This window comes from Triticum urartu, chromosome 4 (genome assembly GCF_003073215.2).
Source record: "Triticum urartu cultivar G1812 chromosome 4, Tu2.1, whole genome shotgun sequence".
Classification (NCBI taxonomy): domain Eukaryota; kingdom Viridiplantae; phylum Streptophyta; class Magnoliopsida; order Poales; family Poaceae; genus Triticum; species Triticum urartu.
The window spans coordinates 600,668,793-600,685,304 of NC_053025.1; the positions used below are offsets into that span (position 1 = coordinate 600,668,793).

At 42.0% G+C, this 16,512-nt stretch overlaps 1 protein-coding gene across 1 annotated transcript; it reads right to left on the reverse strand.

Moving 5' to 3' along the window:
• Window positions 1–8,253: 8,253 nt before the first annotated feature.
• On the reverse strand, window positions 8,254–8,624 carry LOC125554939. Its single transcript, XM_048718298.1, has 2 exons — window positions 8,394–8,624; window positions 8,254–8,308 (listed from the first exon to the last, which is right to left on the reverse strand). Exons 1-2 carry the CDS (start codon window positions 8,606–8,608, stop codon window positions 8,254–8,256), a joined length of 270 nt encoding a protein of 89 aa, XP_048574255.1. The 5' UTR covers window positions 8,609–8,624.
• Window positions 8,625–16,512: the final 7,888 nt, after the last annotated feature.

Sequence of the window (16,512 nt, forward strand, 5' to 3'; positions counted from 1 at the left end):
CGCGACGCTGGTCATGCCAACGGCGCCTGGGCTGGCCTCGCCCGCCCCCGCCTCGCCGCCAACGGCGACTGGGCCGGCTTCGCCCGCCCCCGCCTATGGCGTCTGGGCCATTGTCACCTGGGCTGACCTCTCCCGGGTTGTCTTCATCGCCATGCAACCCGGAGTCGCCTGGCATCGGCTCCCCCAAGGCGTCACCTGGTCCTCTGCTGACCGGGACGCCTCTGTCGCCCTCGCCCAGTCCTGCTGCTGCTGGCTCCTCTGGCGCCACTCCATCGTCGTCCTTGACTTCGTTGGCTCCTGCTGCTGCTCTGCGCCCACATACACGCAGCCACAGTGGCATTTTTCAGCCTAAGCAGCGCCATGATGGTACTATTGCTTGGTTGGCTGCATGCATGACTGCTGCGCTTGCGGATCCCTCCTCTGAGTCGCGCACATATCAAGCTGCTATGCGCATTCCTCATTGGAGAGAGGCCATGGAGCAGGAGTATCAAGCTCTTATTAAAACCATTAAGCTACGCATGAAGGGCGGCCAACCAGCTATGCCACGTGGCGCAAGCTGGTTGGCCGTGGTGAGAAATCTTTTGTTATTTTTTTAGATGAAGGTGTGGATTATTTTTTAAATGTATTTTTTTAGATGGGGATGAGGACCTCTGGTATTTTTTAAATGAAGGGTTATGCAAAGTGGCACTCGCTGATAGGCTGTTGTGGATTTTTTTCTTTTTTACTTTTTTTAGATGAAAGTGAGGACTTTTTTTAAATGTTTTTCAGACATAGGCGAAGACCCGAGGACTCTATGTATTTTTTTCAAAGAAAATATGCGTACAACTTTCTCTCAAGCGGCGCCACCGTGTGGCGCCCCAATCACTAGTTCGCAATAAGACATGGACTCTCGTTCCTCCACCATCGCGGGTTAATGTCATTGACTCCAAGTGGGTTTTCAAAGTGAAGAAGCATTTTGATGGGTCCATTGAGTGCTACAAAGCTCGTCTTGTTGCTCGCAGTTTTCGGCAGCGCTATGGTCTTGACTATGAAGACACCTTCAGTCCAGTGGTTAAGCCTACTATCATCAGGCTTCTTCTTTCTCTTGCCCTTACTCGAGGTTGGTTTCTTCGCCAGCTTGATGTACAAAATGCCTTTCTCCATGGTGTGTTGGAGGAGGAGGTTTATATACGCCAGCCTCCGGGTTTTTTCTGATCCAGATCGTCCTGATCATCTTTGTCGTCTGTCCAAGGCACTTTATGATCTGAAGCAAGATCCCCATGCATGGCATGCTCGTCTTGCAATGGCCCTTCGTGCTCATGGTTTTGCATCGTCGACTGCTGACTCCTCACAATTTCTTCTACAGAAGCCTGAGGTTACTATGTACTTGTTGGTTTATGTGGATGATTTATTCTTGTCAACTCCTCTCAGTCGGCCGCTACTGCTCTTGTTCGCTCTCTTGTGCTGATTTTGCGGTCAAGGACCTTGGGAAGCTTCACTACTTCCTTGGTGTGGAGGTTACTTCTCGGGTTGATGGCCTTGTTATGACGCAGAAGAAGTACTCCTTGGATTTGTTGCAGCGGGCTGGGATGCTTAAGTGCAAACCGACAACTACACCGATGTCTACCACTAACAAGATCACTGCTGTTGATGGTGAGCTTCTATCTTCTGCTGATGCGACGACATATAGGAGTATTGTTAGTGGTCTTCGGTACTTGACGATCACATGACCGGACATTTCTTTTACTGTCAACCGAGTTTGCCAGTATCTGCAGTCACCCCGTGACACTCATTGGTCTGCTGTTAAGCGCATCTTACGCTACATTCGATTCACGGTGTCTCATGGCTTGCATATTCGACTGACCTCCTCTAGATGTCTCTCGGCATATTCTGATGCGGATTGGCCTGGCAGTCCGGATGACAGGCGATCTACGGGGGGTTATGTTGTGTTCCTTGGCTCTAATCTGATCGCCTGGAGTGCTCGGAAACAGGCCACTGTCTCACGTAGCAGTACTGAAGCTGAGTATAAGGCTGTGGCCAATGCTACTGCGGAGATTATCTGGGTACAGTCTTTGCTTCAGGAATTGGGTATATCCCAATCACAGTCTCCTGTCCTTTGGTGTGATAACATCGGTGCTACATACCTCTCTACAAATCCGGTATTCCATGCCCGAACGAAACACATTGAAGTTGACTATCACTTTGTGCGTGAACGTGTCTCCCAGAAGCAACTACAGATCAGGTTCATCTCTTCCAAGGATCAACTTGCAGACATCTTCACCAAGCCATTGCCTCTACCACAGTTTGAGGCTTGCCGGCGCAATCTTACCCTTATAGATTCTTTAGAAAGTGGCTAAGATTGAGGGAGGGTGTTAGACTGTATAGCCTCCGTATTCATACGTGTATATTGTAACATTGTATCCCACTCATTATATATATACATACATACATACATACATACATACATACATACATATATATATATATATATGATAGGCCACCCCTAGAGGGTTGTGCCGGTTCCCCCAAACCTATTGTCTTACAGACACTCCATGTTGAGGATTTCTTTTTTAAGATAGAAATGGTTGATGTGAAGGAGAAGAAGAAGGGAGATTCCCATTCTTTGTATAGACTTTACGAACATTAGTGATGTGCTTTTCTCTAGGGATATCCTGATGCCTTCGCTGCATCTAGTAGTTTAGATTAGGTTTGTTAGTCCTCGCGGGTGCGGTGCTCGGACGGATGGCGACGTTTATTCTTTAAGTTTGTCTTTTGGACACTGATCCTACTCGGGTTCGTTCGCATGGACGTAGCTGACGAAGCTCCGGCGTAGATTCCTGTTGTCTCCTTGGGGCGGTGAGGTTCGGATTTCTCGTCATGTGGCGAGTGCTTTAGATATATGCATGGGTTCAATGATAGCGACTGCGACTCCAAGGCGCTAGTCCATAGAGGCACGTGCATAAAGACTTCCCGACTATCATCGACAAAATCAAGACGGCTCCAATAGAGGAGAGGCACAGCAGCAACTCGTTATGGCGGTAGTAGTGGTCTTCGGTGGTTGCGGAATCTCGATGTAATTTTTATTATGTTTGAGATTCTTTGTATAGATCTGATTGTATTGCAAAAAAAAAAAAAACGTTTAACCCCAAACGTGTTCCTACATGATGAGTTATCATCTATCACATCTGCACATAGTAACTCCCACACAGTCATGCCTTGCCCCGAAATAGTTGTTTCTATCGGCACATCGACAGATGAGCTAGCTTGGCATGTTGGCCGGCTAGCTACTGCATACGCGGCCACATGCGCTAGCCAACCGTTGTGCGAGTGGCTTTCGTCTAATGGTCGGGGGTGCTTCTCTAAATATGCTACACCTATAGGGAGGTTGCCACCGATCATCTTTACGGTGAGATATGAGGTTCTTCCAACCACACAACTCCCCTGTCATATACAACTAAGGCCCCATTTGATGGCAAAATATATTTTCTAAGTATTCTTAGAATACCAATATTTTTTAAACTTCCATAGTTTTATTCTTGTTTGTTGTTAACCGATAACCAACACAAGAAAAAGGGTCAGTCGTCTAAAACTCTAATACTTGTGGTGTGTCACCATAAAAAATGAAATGAATGAAAATAAAGAAAAATATGAAATTCCTAGAAAAGAATGAATTAGTGACATTTGTATTTCCCTTAAAAGAAAAGTATAAAAAAACATTGACAAAATTAGAACACAATATACACAGAAATTGTGCTTTTTATGATATGCAAGAATAAACATATAGTAATAGAGAAATTTCACAACAAGAGGAAGTTTACTAAGAAGGAATGAATTAGTGGCATCAGTATTATCACAAAAAAATAAAATGAAACAAAAAGTAAAACAAAATCAAAATAATGAAGTTTTTTAGGAAAGAATGAATTAGTGGCTTTGGTATTACACTTTAAGAAGAAAGAAAATGAAAAAAATCATTATTTCGATTTAGATTTGGTATTACCCATTTAGATTTTTTTTCAAGAAAGAATGGATTTGTGGGATTGATATTACCAGTTAAGAAGAAGAAAATGAAAATATTTTTAAAAAATATTACAAAATATGCACACAATTGACACAATAATTATGTTTTCTTATACAGAGTAATATGCAAGAAGTTTCCTAAGAAGAAATGAATTAGTGGGATTGCAATTGACAATAAAAATAAATAAAATAAAATAAAAACTAAAACAAAATCAAAATAACGAAGTTTCTAATAAAAAATGAATTAGTATTTTCAGTATTATCCTTTAATAAAAATAAAATAAAATAAAAACTAAAACTAAAACTACAAAAAAATAAGGTCCTCTAAGTAAGAATGAATTAGTGGCACTGGTATTACCCTCTAAGAAGAAAGAAACTTAAAAATCCAAAAAAACAATGAAACTTTTTGCACACAATATACACCAAAATTGCGCTTTTTAAAAATATGCAAAATTAAGCTTATAATAGTGGAATTTTGGGGAAAAGGTTTCCTAAGAAGGAATGAATTAATTAGTGACGTTGGTATTACCCTTAAATAAGAAATCGTTTAAATAATAAATAAAACTTAATCCAAATAATGAGGCTTCCTAAGAAAAATGGATTAATAGCATTGGTATTTCCCTCTGAAAAGATAAAATTAAAATAAATAAAACAAATAATGACAAAATTTGCAAACAATTTATGCAAAAATAGTGCTTTTTTATAATATGCAAGAATACACATACAATAGTGAAATTTTTACAAAAATGAAGTTTTGTAAGAAGTAATGAATTAGTGTGCCCCTAAAAGAAGAAATAACATGAAATATAAACTAAAATAATGAAGTTAGCGAAGAATAAATTAGTGTCATTGGTATTACTCTTTAAGAAAAATGATAAAAATGCAATAATGACAAATTTAGCGCATGATTTACACAAAAATCGCACCTTATTACTATTGGAAATAACAAGCATATGATGGTGGAATTTGGGGAAAATATTTTTTTACAAGAAGGAATGAATTAGTGGCATTGGTATTACTCTTTTAAAAATAAAGTAAAAATAAAAATAATTAAGTTTTCTAAGGAAGAATGAATTAATGATATTGGTATTACCCTCTAAGAAGAAAGGAAAAATGAGAAAAATTGCATATAATGTACTCATAAATTGTTTTTTTGTCTTATGCAAGAATAAGCATATAATATTTGAATTGCAAAAGAATATTTTCTACGAATGAGCGAATTAGTGGCATGGGTATTACCCTTAAAAAGAAAAAATAAATAAAAACAAAACAAAAATAATGAAGTTTTCTAAGAAATAATAAATTGGTGGCATTGGTATTGCCCTTTAAGAAGAACGGAAATTAAATAAAAACTTTATAAAAATTCACACAACTTTGCACTGAATTTGACCTTTTTAATATGCAAAAATAGGCATATAATAGTTCAATTTCCATACTCTGGTGTAATTTAAACACATAGTATATAGCACTTGCAAGTGTGCATTTCAACTCATCCAACATGCCAAAAATACACTTGTAGAAAAAAGGAAAACCTAAAAGAACATACCAAAAAAGGCAATGTGTGACGGGCTTCAAGACCAATAGGAAATCGCTCTCCCTAAGCAGGGGCAAGTCAAAAATTTAGGCAAAGAAAAAATTGACTGGTCCCAAACAGAGATAAGTTAAAAGGTAGCCTAAGAAGCCATGAAACAACACAAGGAAATAAAGAACACGAATATTGACAAAAAAGATCAACGGTCAAAAAATTGACTTACTCAAATTTAGAAATCAGGCGACTTACAGATAGCCGAAGTGTTTTCTCTAACTGTTCTAGACAGGTTGGAAATGGAGAAAAACACTCTTAGGGAATATTGTAAACAACAGGAAAACAACATATATCATTTGCAGTTGCAGGGGTGCTTACAACAGAGACTATCTAAGAGGATTTACTTATACGGCGAGAGAGACTAGACCTTTATCATTTGGCAGAAGTACATTACGATATTCAGTCAAACAGCATGCAAACAGTGCGCGATCGCATCTTCTTGTTGACGGCTGCATGCCTGCAATAATCCACAGCCAGCTCCTTGTCGACAACAAAACGGACCGAAAATGGCTAATGAAGTTTCTCCTCCTTTTCCAGGTTCAGACGGGCGCTCTTGCCGGTAGCCCTGCAAACCAAATAAAACCAAACCAACGATCGTTATCTGTTCCCGCCGCCCATAATTACATACAGAGGGCGCAATGCATGCATACTTCTCGATGAGGCCCGTGACGACGCGGAAGCTGAGGTGGCCTTCCAGGGGTTCCTTGTCGGCCGGGGCGCCGTCGGCTCCCGGGCTCGCCGCCGGCGGGCTCTAATAAAAAAATGAATTACTATTTTCAGTATTATCCTTTAATAAAAATAAAATAAAATAAAAACTAAAACTAAAACTACAAAAAAAATAAGGTCTTCTAAGTAAGAATGAATTAGTGGCACTGGTATTACCCTCTAAGAAGAAAGAAACTTAAAAATCCAAAAAAACAATGAAACTTTTTGCACACAATATACACCAAAATTGCGCTTTTTAAAAATATGCAAAATTAAGCTTATAATAGTGGAATTTTGGGGAAAAGGTTTCCTAAGAAGGAATGAATTAATTAGTGACATTGGTATTACCCTTAAATAAGAAATCGTTTAAATAATAAATAAAACTTAATCCAAATAATGAGGCTTCCTAAGAAAAATGGATTAATAGCATTGGTATTTCCTTCTGAAAAGATAAAATTAAAATAAATAAAACAAATAATGACAAAATTTGCAAACAATTTATGCAAAAATAGTGCTTTTTTATAATATGCAAGAATACACATACAATAGTGAAATTTTTACAAAAATGAAGTTTTGTAAGAAGTAATGAATTAGTGTGCCCCTAAAAGAAGAAATAACATGAAATATAAACTAAAATAATGAAGTTAGCGAAGAATAAATTAGTGTCATTGGTATTACTCTTTAAGAAAAATGATAAAAATGCAAATAATGACAAATTTAGCGCATGATTTACACAAAAATCGCACCTTATTACTATTGGAAATAACAAGCATATGATGGTGGAATTTGGGGAAAATATTTTTTTACAAGAAGGAATGAATTAGTGGCATTGGTATTACTCTTTTAAAAATAAAGTAAAAATAAAAATAATTAAGTTTTCTAAGGAAGAATGAATTAATGATATTGGTATTACCCTCTAAGAAGAAAGGAAAAATGAGAAAAATTGCATATAATGTACTCATAAATTGTTTTTTTTGTCTTATGCAAGAATAAGCATATAATATTTGAATTGCAAAAGAATATTTTCTACGAATGAGCGAATTAGTGGCATGGGTATTACCCTTAAAAAGAATAAATAAATAAAAACAAAACAAAACAAAAATAATGAAGTTTTCTAAGAAATAATAAATTGGTGGCATTGGTATTGCCCTTTAAGAAGAACGGAAATTAAATAAAAACTTTATAAAAATTCACACAACTTTGCACTGAATTTGACCTTTTTAATATGCAAAAATAGGCATATAATAGTTCAATTTCCATACTCTGGTGTAATTTAAACACATAGTATATAGCACTTGCAAGTGTGCATTTCAACTCATCCAACATGCCAAAAATACACATGTAGAAAAAAGGAAAACCTAAAAGAACATACCAAAGAAGGCAATGTGTGACGGGCTTCAAGACCAATAGGAAATCGCTCTCCCTAAGCAAGGGCAAGTCAAAAATTTAGGCAAAGAAAAAATTGACTGGTCCCAAACAGAGATAAGTTAAAAGGTAGCCTAAGAAGCCATGAAACAACACAAGGAAATAAAGAACACGAATATTGACAAAAAAGATCAACGGTCAAAAAATTGACTTACTCAAATTTAGAAATCAGGCGACTTACAGATAGCCGAAGTGTTTTCTCTAACTGTTCTAGACAGGTTGGAAATGGAGAAAAACACTCTTAGGGAATATTGTAAACAACAGGAAAACAACATATATCATTTGCAGTTGCAGGGGTGCTTACAACAGAGACTATCTAAGAGGATTTACTTATACGGCGAGATGCTTACAACAGAGACTATCTAAGAGGATTTACTTATACGGCGAGAGAGACTAGACCTTTATCATTTGGTAGAAGTACATTACGATATTCAGTCAAACAGCATGCAAACAGTGCGCGATCGCATCTTCTTGTTGACGGCTGCATGCCTGCAATAATCCACAGCCAGCTCCTTGTCGACAACAAAACGGACCGAAAATGGCTAATGAAGTTTCTCCTCCTTTTCCAGGTCCAGACGGGCGCTCTTGCCGGTAGCCCTGCAAACCAAATAAAACCAAACCAACGATCGTTATCTGTTCCCGCCGCCCATAATTACATACAGAGGGCGCAATGCATGCATACTTCTCGATGAGGCCCGTGACGACGCGGAAGCCGAGGTGGCCTTCCGGGGGTTCCTTGTCGGCCGGGGCGCCGTCGGCAGCCGGGCTCGCCGCCGGCGGGCTTGTGCCCTCTTCCGCCAGGTCCCGGTGCTCCGTCGCCGTGGCCGTGGCCGTCGAGACGAGCAGCAGCAGAAGCATGCACACCGTCGCCACGCGCATGGCCGTGGTCCTCGCCATCGATCGTCGCACGTCCTCCTCCTCCCTGCCTCCTCGCGGTCGTCAGTTCGTCACGCGCGCGCACCGTCGCTTCCCTTTTGTTGCCTATAAATAGCTTCCGCAGCGCGCGCGGTTCAAGCTATAATAATGCCACGCTGCTTGCTCGCCCATGAGTTGGTGGTCGTCGCCACAGCTTACAAAATTGGGCGATCGGAATATTTGAGTGGTGCTGTGCATGGCTGGGTTTGCGGCCGATATCACCGATGAGGACATTGCGCGCCCACTAAGAACTTGGTTTCTTCGAGAGCAGGGCCGCGCGGGAGAGTGAGAGGACTGGGAGGGTTGGCCCAAGAGTAATCCATGCGGGCCAACAAGTGCTACGCGGCGACTATTTATCACATTAAGCGAGACGGGAAGTTTCCCTCGCTGGAGCATCTGCAGCTGATCGATCCTGCGATCTACTGGTTACTACGCAGCAGTGTTGCCACTAAGCTAATAGCAAGCTTTTTTTTTTGCGAAAAAGCTAATAGCAAGCTCGTGTTCAATAAGCAGGCCACGAGCTACTAGAAGGAGAACAGCAGGGTTTTTTTTTTCCTCTGTATTCTCTGGGTTATTTTATTTTTCGTTTTCCATTGTTTTTTTGGTTTCTCTTTTTTTCCATTGTTTTTATCCATATATATTTTCTCTCTCCTTTTTCCTCGTTTTTTTTTGTTTTCTTTCTCCTTTTTCTTCATTCCTCTTTGTCTTCTTTCTCTTTTTTTGTTTCCTCTTTTGCATTTGTTTCTTCGGTTTTATTTTTCATTTTACTTTTCTCTGGTTTATTTTCATTTCTACAAATTTTTGGATACATGGTCAACATTTTTCCTACACATTTGTAACATTTTCCTAATACAAGGTCAACATTTTTTGTATATATTTTAGCATTTTTTAACGCTTCGTTAATAGTTTTCAAATAAAAATATTAACACTTCTTGAATGCGTAGTCAATAATTTTTATATACACATTTAACATTTTTCAAACGCTTGATTAACATTTTTCAACACGTCTTCAACATTTTGTTCAAATGCTTGATTACATTTTTATATACATGATTAAAATTATTTCATCATTTATTCAATACATGATCACATTTTTTCTATACACATTTAACATTTCTCAAATGCCTGATTAACATTTTTGGAATACTTGTTCAACATTATTTTTAAACGCTTGATTAACATTTTTATATATATGATAAAAAACATTCATCATTTTTTTTCATAAGTGATCAACATTTTTTGTAATCAACATTGTTCGACCGCTTGTTCAATATTTTTCAAATACTTGTTCACCATTTTTTAAACACTTATTCAACATGTTTCTTATACATGGTCACCATTTTTTGTATACACATTTAAGATTTTTGAATGCATGATTAACGTTTTTCAAATAATTATGTAATGTATATTTTTTAATACATATGTTTATAATTTTCGGTAGTGTAAACAAAAGTGAAAAAAAATAAAAACATGAAAACATGAAAGAAACACAAAAATAACAAGGATGTGCTCTGCACCGCACCTGAGCTGGTCCACCTAGAGCTGCCCTGGCGCGAGGGTCTCACTAGGTCTCGCTTAAAGCGAAACATAGGGGGGGCCCAAAATGCTATTGGTCGCTTACTGCAAGCAATAAACGATCGATCGTCGGCGGTGTCCCTCCTAGTGGGCCAGCCCATTAGATCGGACGAGCTTGGGAGACGGGTTCTCAGCCGGTTTTGGGAAGGCTCCAAGCCTGTTTTTTACCAGTTTTAGGAACCAGAAGATCTGTCAAGCACGAGTGTTTCGTTAAGGGCTGTAGTATCAACCGGCGCCAGGAATTTTTGGTTCCCTTGCCTCCGGCTGCCATTTTGGCGCTATGAGGTGATGGGACCTTGCATCTTGAAGAGTTCTAGGTTTTTGTCGTCATCTACTGATCATCATCGTATGTTGTGAGAATAAATTTACTCTTATTCTTTTGACGGTGCTATGAGATTACAGAGTTTTCTGTCCTCAATAGAATCTAATGAGTTTAAATTGGTGCATCAAGCTTTTTTTGGGTTTTGATTCTTTGTGGAGTTGAGACCTTACTGTTTTGTTTGGTTAAGATATTATGATCCAATGGCCGGCACTTCTAGGGGATTATCCCAGGCCTAACTATGTTCGTCAATCAAGGCTTCCCATCTTTTTGGATGGGCGACTCAAGGTACTTTCGAAAACCATTATTGGTAATGTTCATGCGGGTGAAAGAGGGATAACATCGTTGCTCCAATATAATTGCAGTCTCCCGAAGTCTTTGGAGTTTTTCTTCTAGCAGAGATTGATACCACGAAGAAAGTATTGCCAAGAGATTTCGTTGTAATTCTTAGTCATAGGAGTTACTTTGCATTTCTTTGATCTTAGATCTAAATCAGTGTACCTGTAACTGTTATGAGTATGAATAAAATTACATGTGTTTCTAAAAAAATCGGTTTTAGGAACCTTTGAACCTTCTAGAAGGTTCCTTAATCGGCTATTCTTTTCCAGGTTTTTCTTTTTTTTCTATTTTTCATATATATTTTTTCTGTGTTCTTTTTTTTATTTTTACAATTCAAGAATTTCAAAATGGTCAAATTTATTTGAAAATTCAAAAATGTTCAAACTTTTCATTTTTAGCTTTTTCTTTCTTCTTTCTTCTTTTTGTTTTTATGTGTGCTTCTTTTTCTTTTTGTTCTTTTAATTCAGAAAGCTCAAAAAATATTCTTGTTTTTCAAATTTGTTAAAATATACGCGCTTTCAAAAAATGTTCAGAAAAAATTTATTTGAAATTTCAAAAAAAGAATGACATATTCATAAACATATTCGGAAATTTCAAAAAATATTTCTGTTTTGAAAAGTGTCCTTGTTTTCAAATATTATTCACAGTTTTCAACAATTGTTCACATTTTTCAAAAGTGTTTGGAATTAAAAAATATTTCTATTTTCAAACTTTCTTCACATATTCTAAAATGTTTAAATTCTAACAAAAAATATTCACATTTTAAAAATATTCACAATATACACAAGCACCATGCCTTGAGACCCGACTGACACGCAGGGGCAGGCACACTTGGCGTGCGGGGCTTCCACCCTTATGGACTTCTTGTTGATATACATGGCCGGCCTTCGCAGAAAAGTTTTCCCACCAAGCAGGCTGACTCCCTCAAGGTTTACAACAGATTTGAACATTTTTCCCTTAGCCGAGCTTCGAGCTGACGCCCTCAACGTGTACAACAGATAAATATAGCATCGATCTCTGACAATATGAATGGGTCATCCACTCCATTTGCGTCGGGGGCGCTTGATGGCAATCATACATGCGTTCATTCCGTTATCACACGCGCATTTCTTTTTGCTGCGAAAAGAGATCTAGGTCTATAATCAAAGTTCACCGGAAATATGAAATATCTCCAATATAATAAATTTTATATTGAGATTTTGAGTCTACCAAACGACCGCCACCAGAACGTGCCGCTGATGCGCCGCTGTCGTCGCTCTTCTAACGAAGCTAGATTGACCTTATTAATGACAGCCGATAAATCATTGTGTATGTGTCCTTAAGAGCAACTCCAATACGGCGACTCATTTCGTCCGTCGCCGTCTGTTCGGATCGGCGCGAACAGAAAAGTCGACCCAACATGTCGACCCAAACGAACGTGCGTCCGCTTGGCGTCTTCCTGTCGACCCATTTCTGGCTCATTTTTGAGCCGGAATTGCGTCGGCGCGGACACGAAACGGACGCGCGAGCGCTCGCCCTCTTCCCTTCTCGGGCCCGCTGGTCGGTGTCACATTGGTCTCTTCCCATCGAACAGCATACCCTCGCCCGCCTCCTTCGTCGGCTCGTCGCCGACGCCACTGTACATTTTTTTTCGATAGATAAAGGATATATAGATTGTTCTAGTATAGACATAAAAGATCAATTACTCGTCGTTTTCCGACTCCGACTCTGTAATGTCCTCCTCTGACGTCTGAATGTAGGCGTCCACATACCGCTCGTTCTCGGAGTTTCAGGACGACGCTTCTCCTAGCTTCATGTTTAATTGAGTGGTCTACTTGCGCGAACGCTTGTCCTCTCGATAGGCAGCTCGCTCCATCCTTCTTGCCTCTCTCTCCGTCCTTCTTTGCTTGTAGAACTGGCGCTTATTGACGATGTCCCGTGGGGAGCGTTCGCGCCACACCGTCATGGCTTCCACGTCCATCTCGGCGATGGCGAGGCGACACTGCCGCCTTCGGTTGCCACGACGATCCTCGTCGGTGGAAAGTCGTGGGAGAGGCGCGAGATCCTGTGTCCGCTGGCTCGTCGACACGCCGTGAAAATTCATCTCTCGACGAGGCCGCCGGAGGCGCCACGCTGCCACGTCATACGCGCGGGCCGCCTCCTCTGAGGTGTCGAAGGTACCGAGACCGAGGTGTTTCTCGCCAAATCAGATCTCGGAGGAGAAGCCGCCGTAGCGGCGCTCGCGGACTCCGCGAAAATCCGAAGTGTCCAGACGGCGCATCGACATGGTGGCGCGGTGGCGGCGAGGCTAGTGAGAGGGGGGCAAGGCAAGAGGGCGATGGACAGAGTGTGAAGGGAGCACCTTCTTAACGTGCGCCGGACGAGGCGCGCCAAAACCAGCGCGCGCGCTGGAGCGTCAAAACCAGGACAACAACATGGCCGCTGGCATGATCTATGGTCGCGGGCCTTTTTTTAAAACTGAGCGCGGACATGAAAATGGTCGGCGCGTGACGCACTACCGATCCAAATGCAAAAGAGGACGGATACCGGGCGGGCGGCCGACACAAACAGATAAAAAACGGACAAATGCGACATCCGTTTAGGTCGGGCCATTGGAATTGCTCTAAGGGCCAGCTCCTTAGACATTGAACCCTTGAATTGGTCTCGAGCACCGGATATTAAATCTCGCTGCACGAATAGAAACCCTAACCTCACCATCCCACTTTCCCAAAAAGACGATAGGATTCATACATCGGAGCTCCGTCGAGTATACTTCCTTTGGATGAGCCGAGTTGTTATGATCAGACTCGCTCCCCGATCGAAACGATCCTCCACTTGGGTGTGGCATTTTTGCAGTCTCCTTTTGCTTCTGACACCCGATTAGTCTATCCACTAGCCAGCCACCCATTCGCGTTGACTACTGAAGTAAGTACGTGCAAGTCGAGTAAAAATTTGATGAGAAGGTTCCATCCTTTTTACTACGTTTCCAGGACGGGGTTGCAGAGGACGACGGATTTTTCTACTCCTAGTAGCTGCTTAATCAATAGCCGTCGAGATGCTGGCCAACTTGCAGAGAGACGGAGATCGAATTAAAGGCTCGATCATGCTGCTGTGGTCAGACTGAGCCTGAAGACCACTGACAACAGGAGGAGTAACCCTTTGATTTGATTTGCACGATCTGCTCGCTGATTCGTCACGGATCGATCAGGCAATCAATCGGAGCACGTAATCCGAGGTATGTTCTGACACCTGATTAGCCATTCGCACGCGTTGGCTACCAAATTGGAAGATACATTTGGAGTTAATTGCGTCAGCATCACCGCCTTTACTCTTTGAAATACTGCCTCCATTTCAAAATATAAGACGTTTTGGTAGGTGAGGCGGAGGTAGTATTTCTAAACATCACACTCTCTTCCGAACAAAATGTAAGAGTTTTTCTTATTGGTTCAAAAACAAATGTAAGAGTTTTTTATAACAACAACGCCTTACATTTTTGTACAGAGGGAATACCAAACAACACATACTCCCTTCGTCCGGTGAAGAGTGTACATCTAAAGATTTTAGGACAAATTATGGAGTGAAGTAAAAAAAGCATTGAAAAGGTGCAAACCATCATCTCTCTCCTTTTTAATTACCCAACCCCCAATGAGCTAAGTGTATGCACAAATTAAAAAGACCATGTGTAGATTGTTATTGGTATTGATTACCGTGTGATGAGAGAGAAATATTTTTTTTCACTTTAAAATGCATTGGGAAGATAGAAGTACAATCTTTTATGGACAAATTTCGAAACTAAACGTACACTTTTCATCGGACGGAGGGAGTATACAATTAAGTGACATTATGTTGGCTATGTTTTTGGGTATCTACGGCTCAGTCAACTGGGAAAAACTTAATCCTACAGCCACCTCAGATTTTTGCTTGTATTTGTACGTTTTGGGTGGATCCGGGTTTTTAGGCCCAAACCCGGGGGCTGATGCCGGGCTAGAAGTGAAACGTGTTCCCATTCAATCCTACTATCGTGGTCGGGTGGTCGTGACATGGATGGTCGGTGGTGCCTAGGGGCATGGATGCCGGGGCGGCGGTCCCGGACGGCGGGCTTCATGTTGGCTTTCCGGCAGGCCTCGTGGTGGCGGTGGTGGCTCCATTTCTTGGTCGTGTGGGCGACTAGGGATCTAGTGGCGGGAGGCTCTGGCATGCTCTGGCAGTGCCCAGATCGGCAAGACAAGTTGGCCCTCGTTGAGATGGCGGTCGAGACTCCTCTTGGCGGTGCAAGCGCGTGTCCGAGTGAAAGCTCCGCACTTCTGGCGCCGGCGACGGCGGCACCCATGGGTGTCGCTTGCTTCTTAAAGACGGCGTCGTGGATCACAACCCTATGCCAGGGCTCACGGTGAAAACTTTTGTCTATCCTCAGACTCAGCAGCGGCGATGCTTCGCGCCGTCACCCTCCTGGGGTGTTGTCATATAGCTCGGGGGTCTTTATTCAGGCTCCGGCGAGGTGTTAGGCTTGTTCTAGGCTCATGTTGTTGATTTTGATCTGCTTTGTAAGGGGGCGTCCTCACCATATAATGTATCGTTCGGTCGTGTAGTTCGGTTCATTACTTTATTTATAAAAGCGGGGCGAAAGCCTGTTTTGAGAGGTAGGCCAGATTCAGTTCAAATTCATTTGCGAATGAGATTGGGTATTAGTAGCGTACTATTTCTGAAAACCAAAACAAAACATAGTTCTGACTTGAATAAAAGACTAGGTGGGAATGAAAAACAGAAAATTCATAGGTACTCCCTCTGTAAACAAAAATAACCAATTACACGTTTACTAAAAATTAAGTAGCGGAAAAGGTACAACTTAATTGTACAGAACGTGCAACTAGGTACTTCAAAATACTATACCAAAAACAAAAACAAACCCTGAAGAGTATTTTCAAAATATGATTTGTTGATAACTGTCAAAAAAAGGGAAACCGTCCCCCCAGCATGAGTAGTAGCCATCATGTGCCTGCAGGATCGATGACTAAGAGCATCTTCAGCCGTTCGGCCTCACGGGACGCCAACAAAACGCCGTCTGGTGCTGAATCGGCATTTGCTTTCGGCATGTGGGCGATTGCGTTCCCAGTCGCCCCCAAAATCACGCAAACTCGGCAATCTGATACGAATCTGACACAAACTCGACCATTTTTCATTGAAATTTGTACAAAAACGGAGAAAACAAACAAACTATGCCTAGCCCTGCCACGCCACGGCCGCCACCCCGCCTTCTAAATACCGAGGAGCCCGTAGAACCGGATGTAGTCGCCCCCGCCCCCGCCGCCCTGCGCCCCGCTGGAGCCGCCGCCGTCCCTACTGCTCCCCTGCCAGGGTCGCCGACGCGCGGGGGGTTGGATGGTCCGAGCTCGTCCTCGTCGTCGCTGTCGAGGACGACGACGCTGCCATCCTCGCGTCCGCGTCGCCGGGCCTTGATCTCCGCGTATGCCCGGCGCTGGCGGAGCACCTGCTCGTGGACGTAGTCTGCCTTCGTCCACTTGAGGGTGGTCTCATCGGCGGCGGCCATCTTCGCGTGCTCCGGCTTCATGGGGGAGCAGCCCCGGCTCGGGCTTCGGCCGGACAAGGTGGAGGGAACGCGGGGAGGGGCGGCCGCCCTCGTTGATGACAAGGGCGCCGTTGTGGGTGCGGCGCC

Bases quoted from the DNA above. Each gene is read 5' to 3' on its own strand.
- LOC125554939 (XM_048718298.1), bottom strand. From the start codon at position 8,608: ATGGCGAGGACCACGGCCATGCGCGTGGCGACGGTGTGCATGCTTCTG. The intron at 8,309-8,393 runs GTATGCATGCAT...TTTGGTTTGCAG, and splicing joins GTCACGGGCCTCATCGAGAA to GGCTACCGGCAAGAGCGCCC.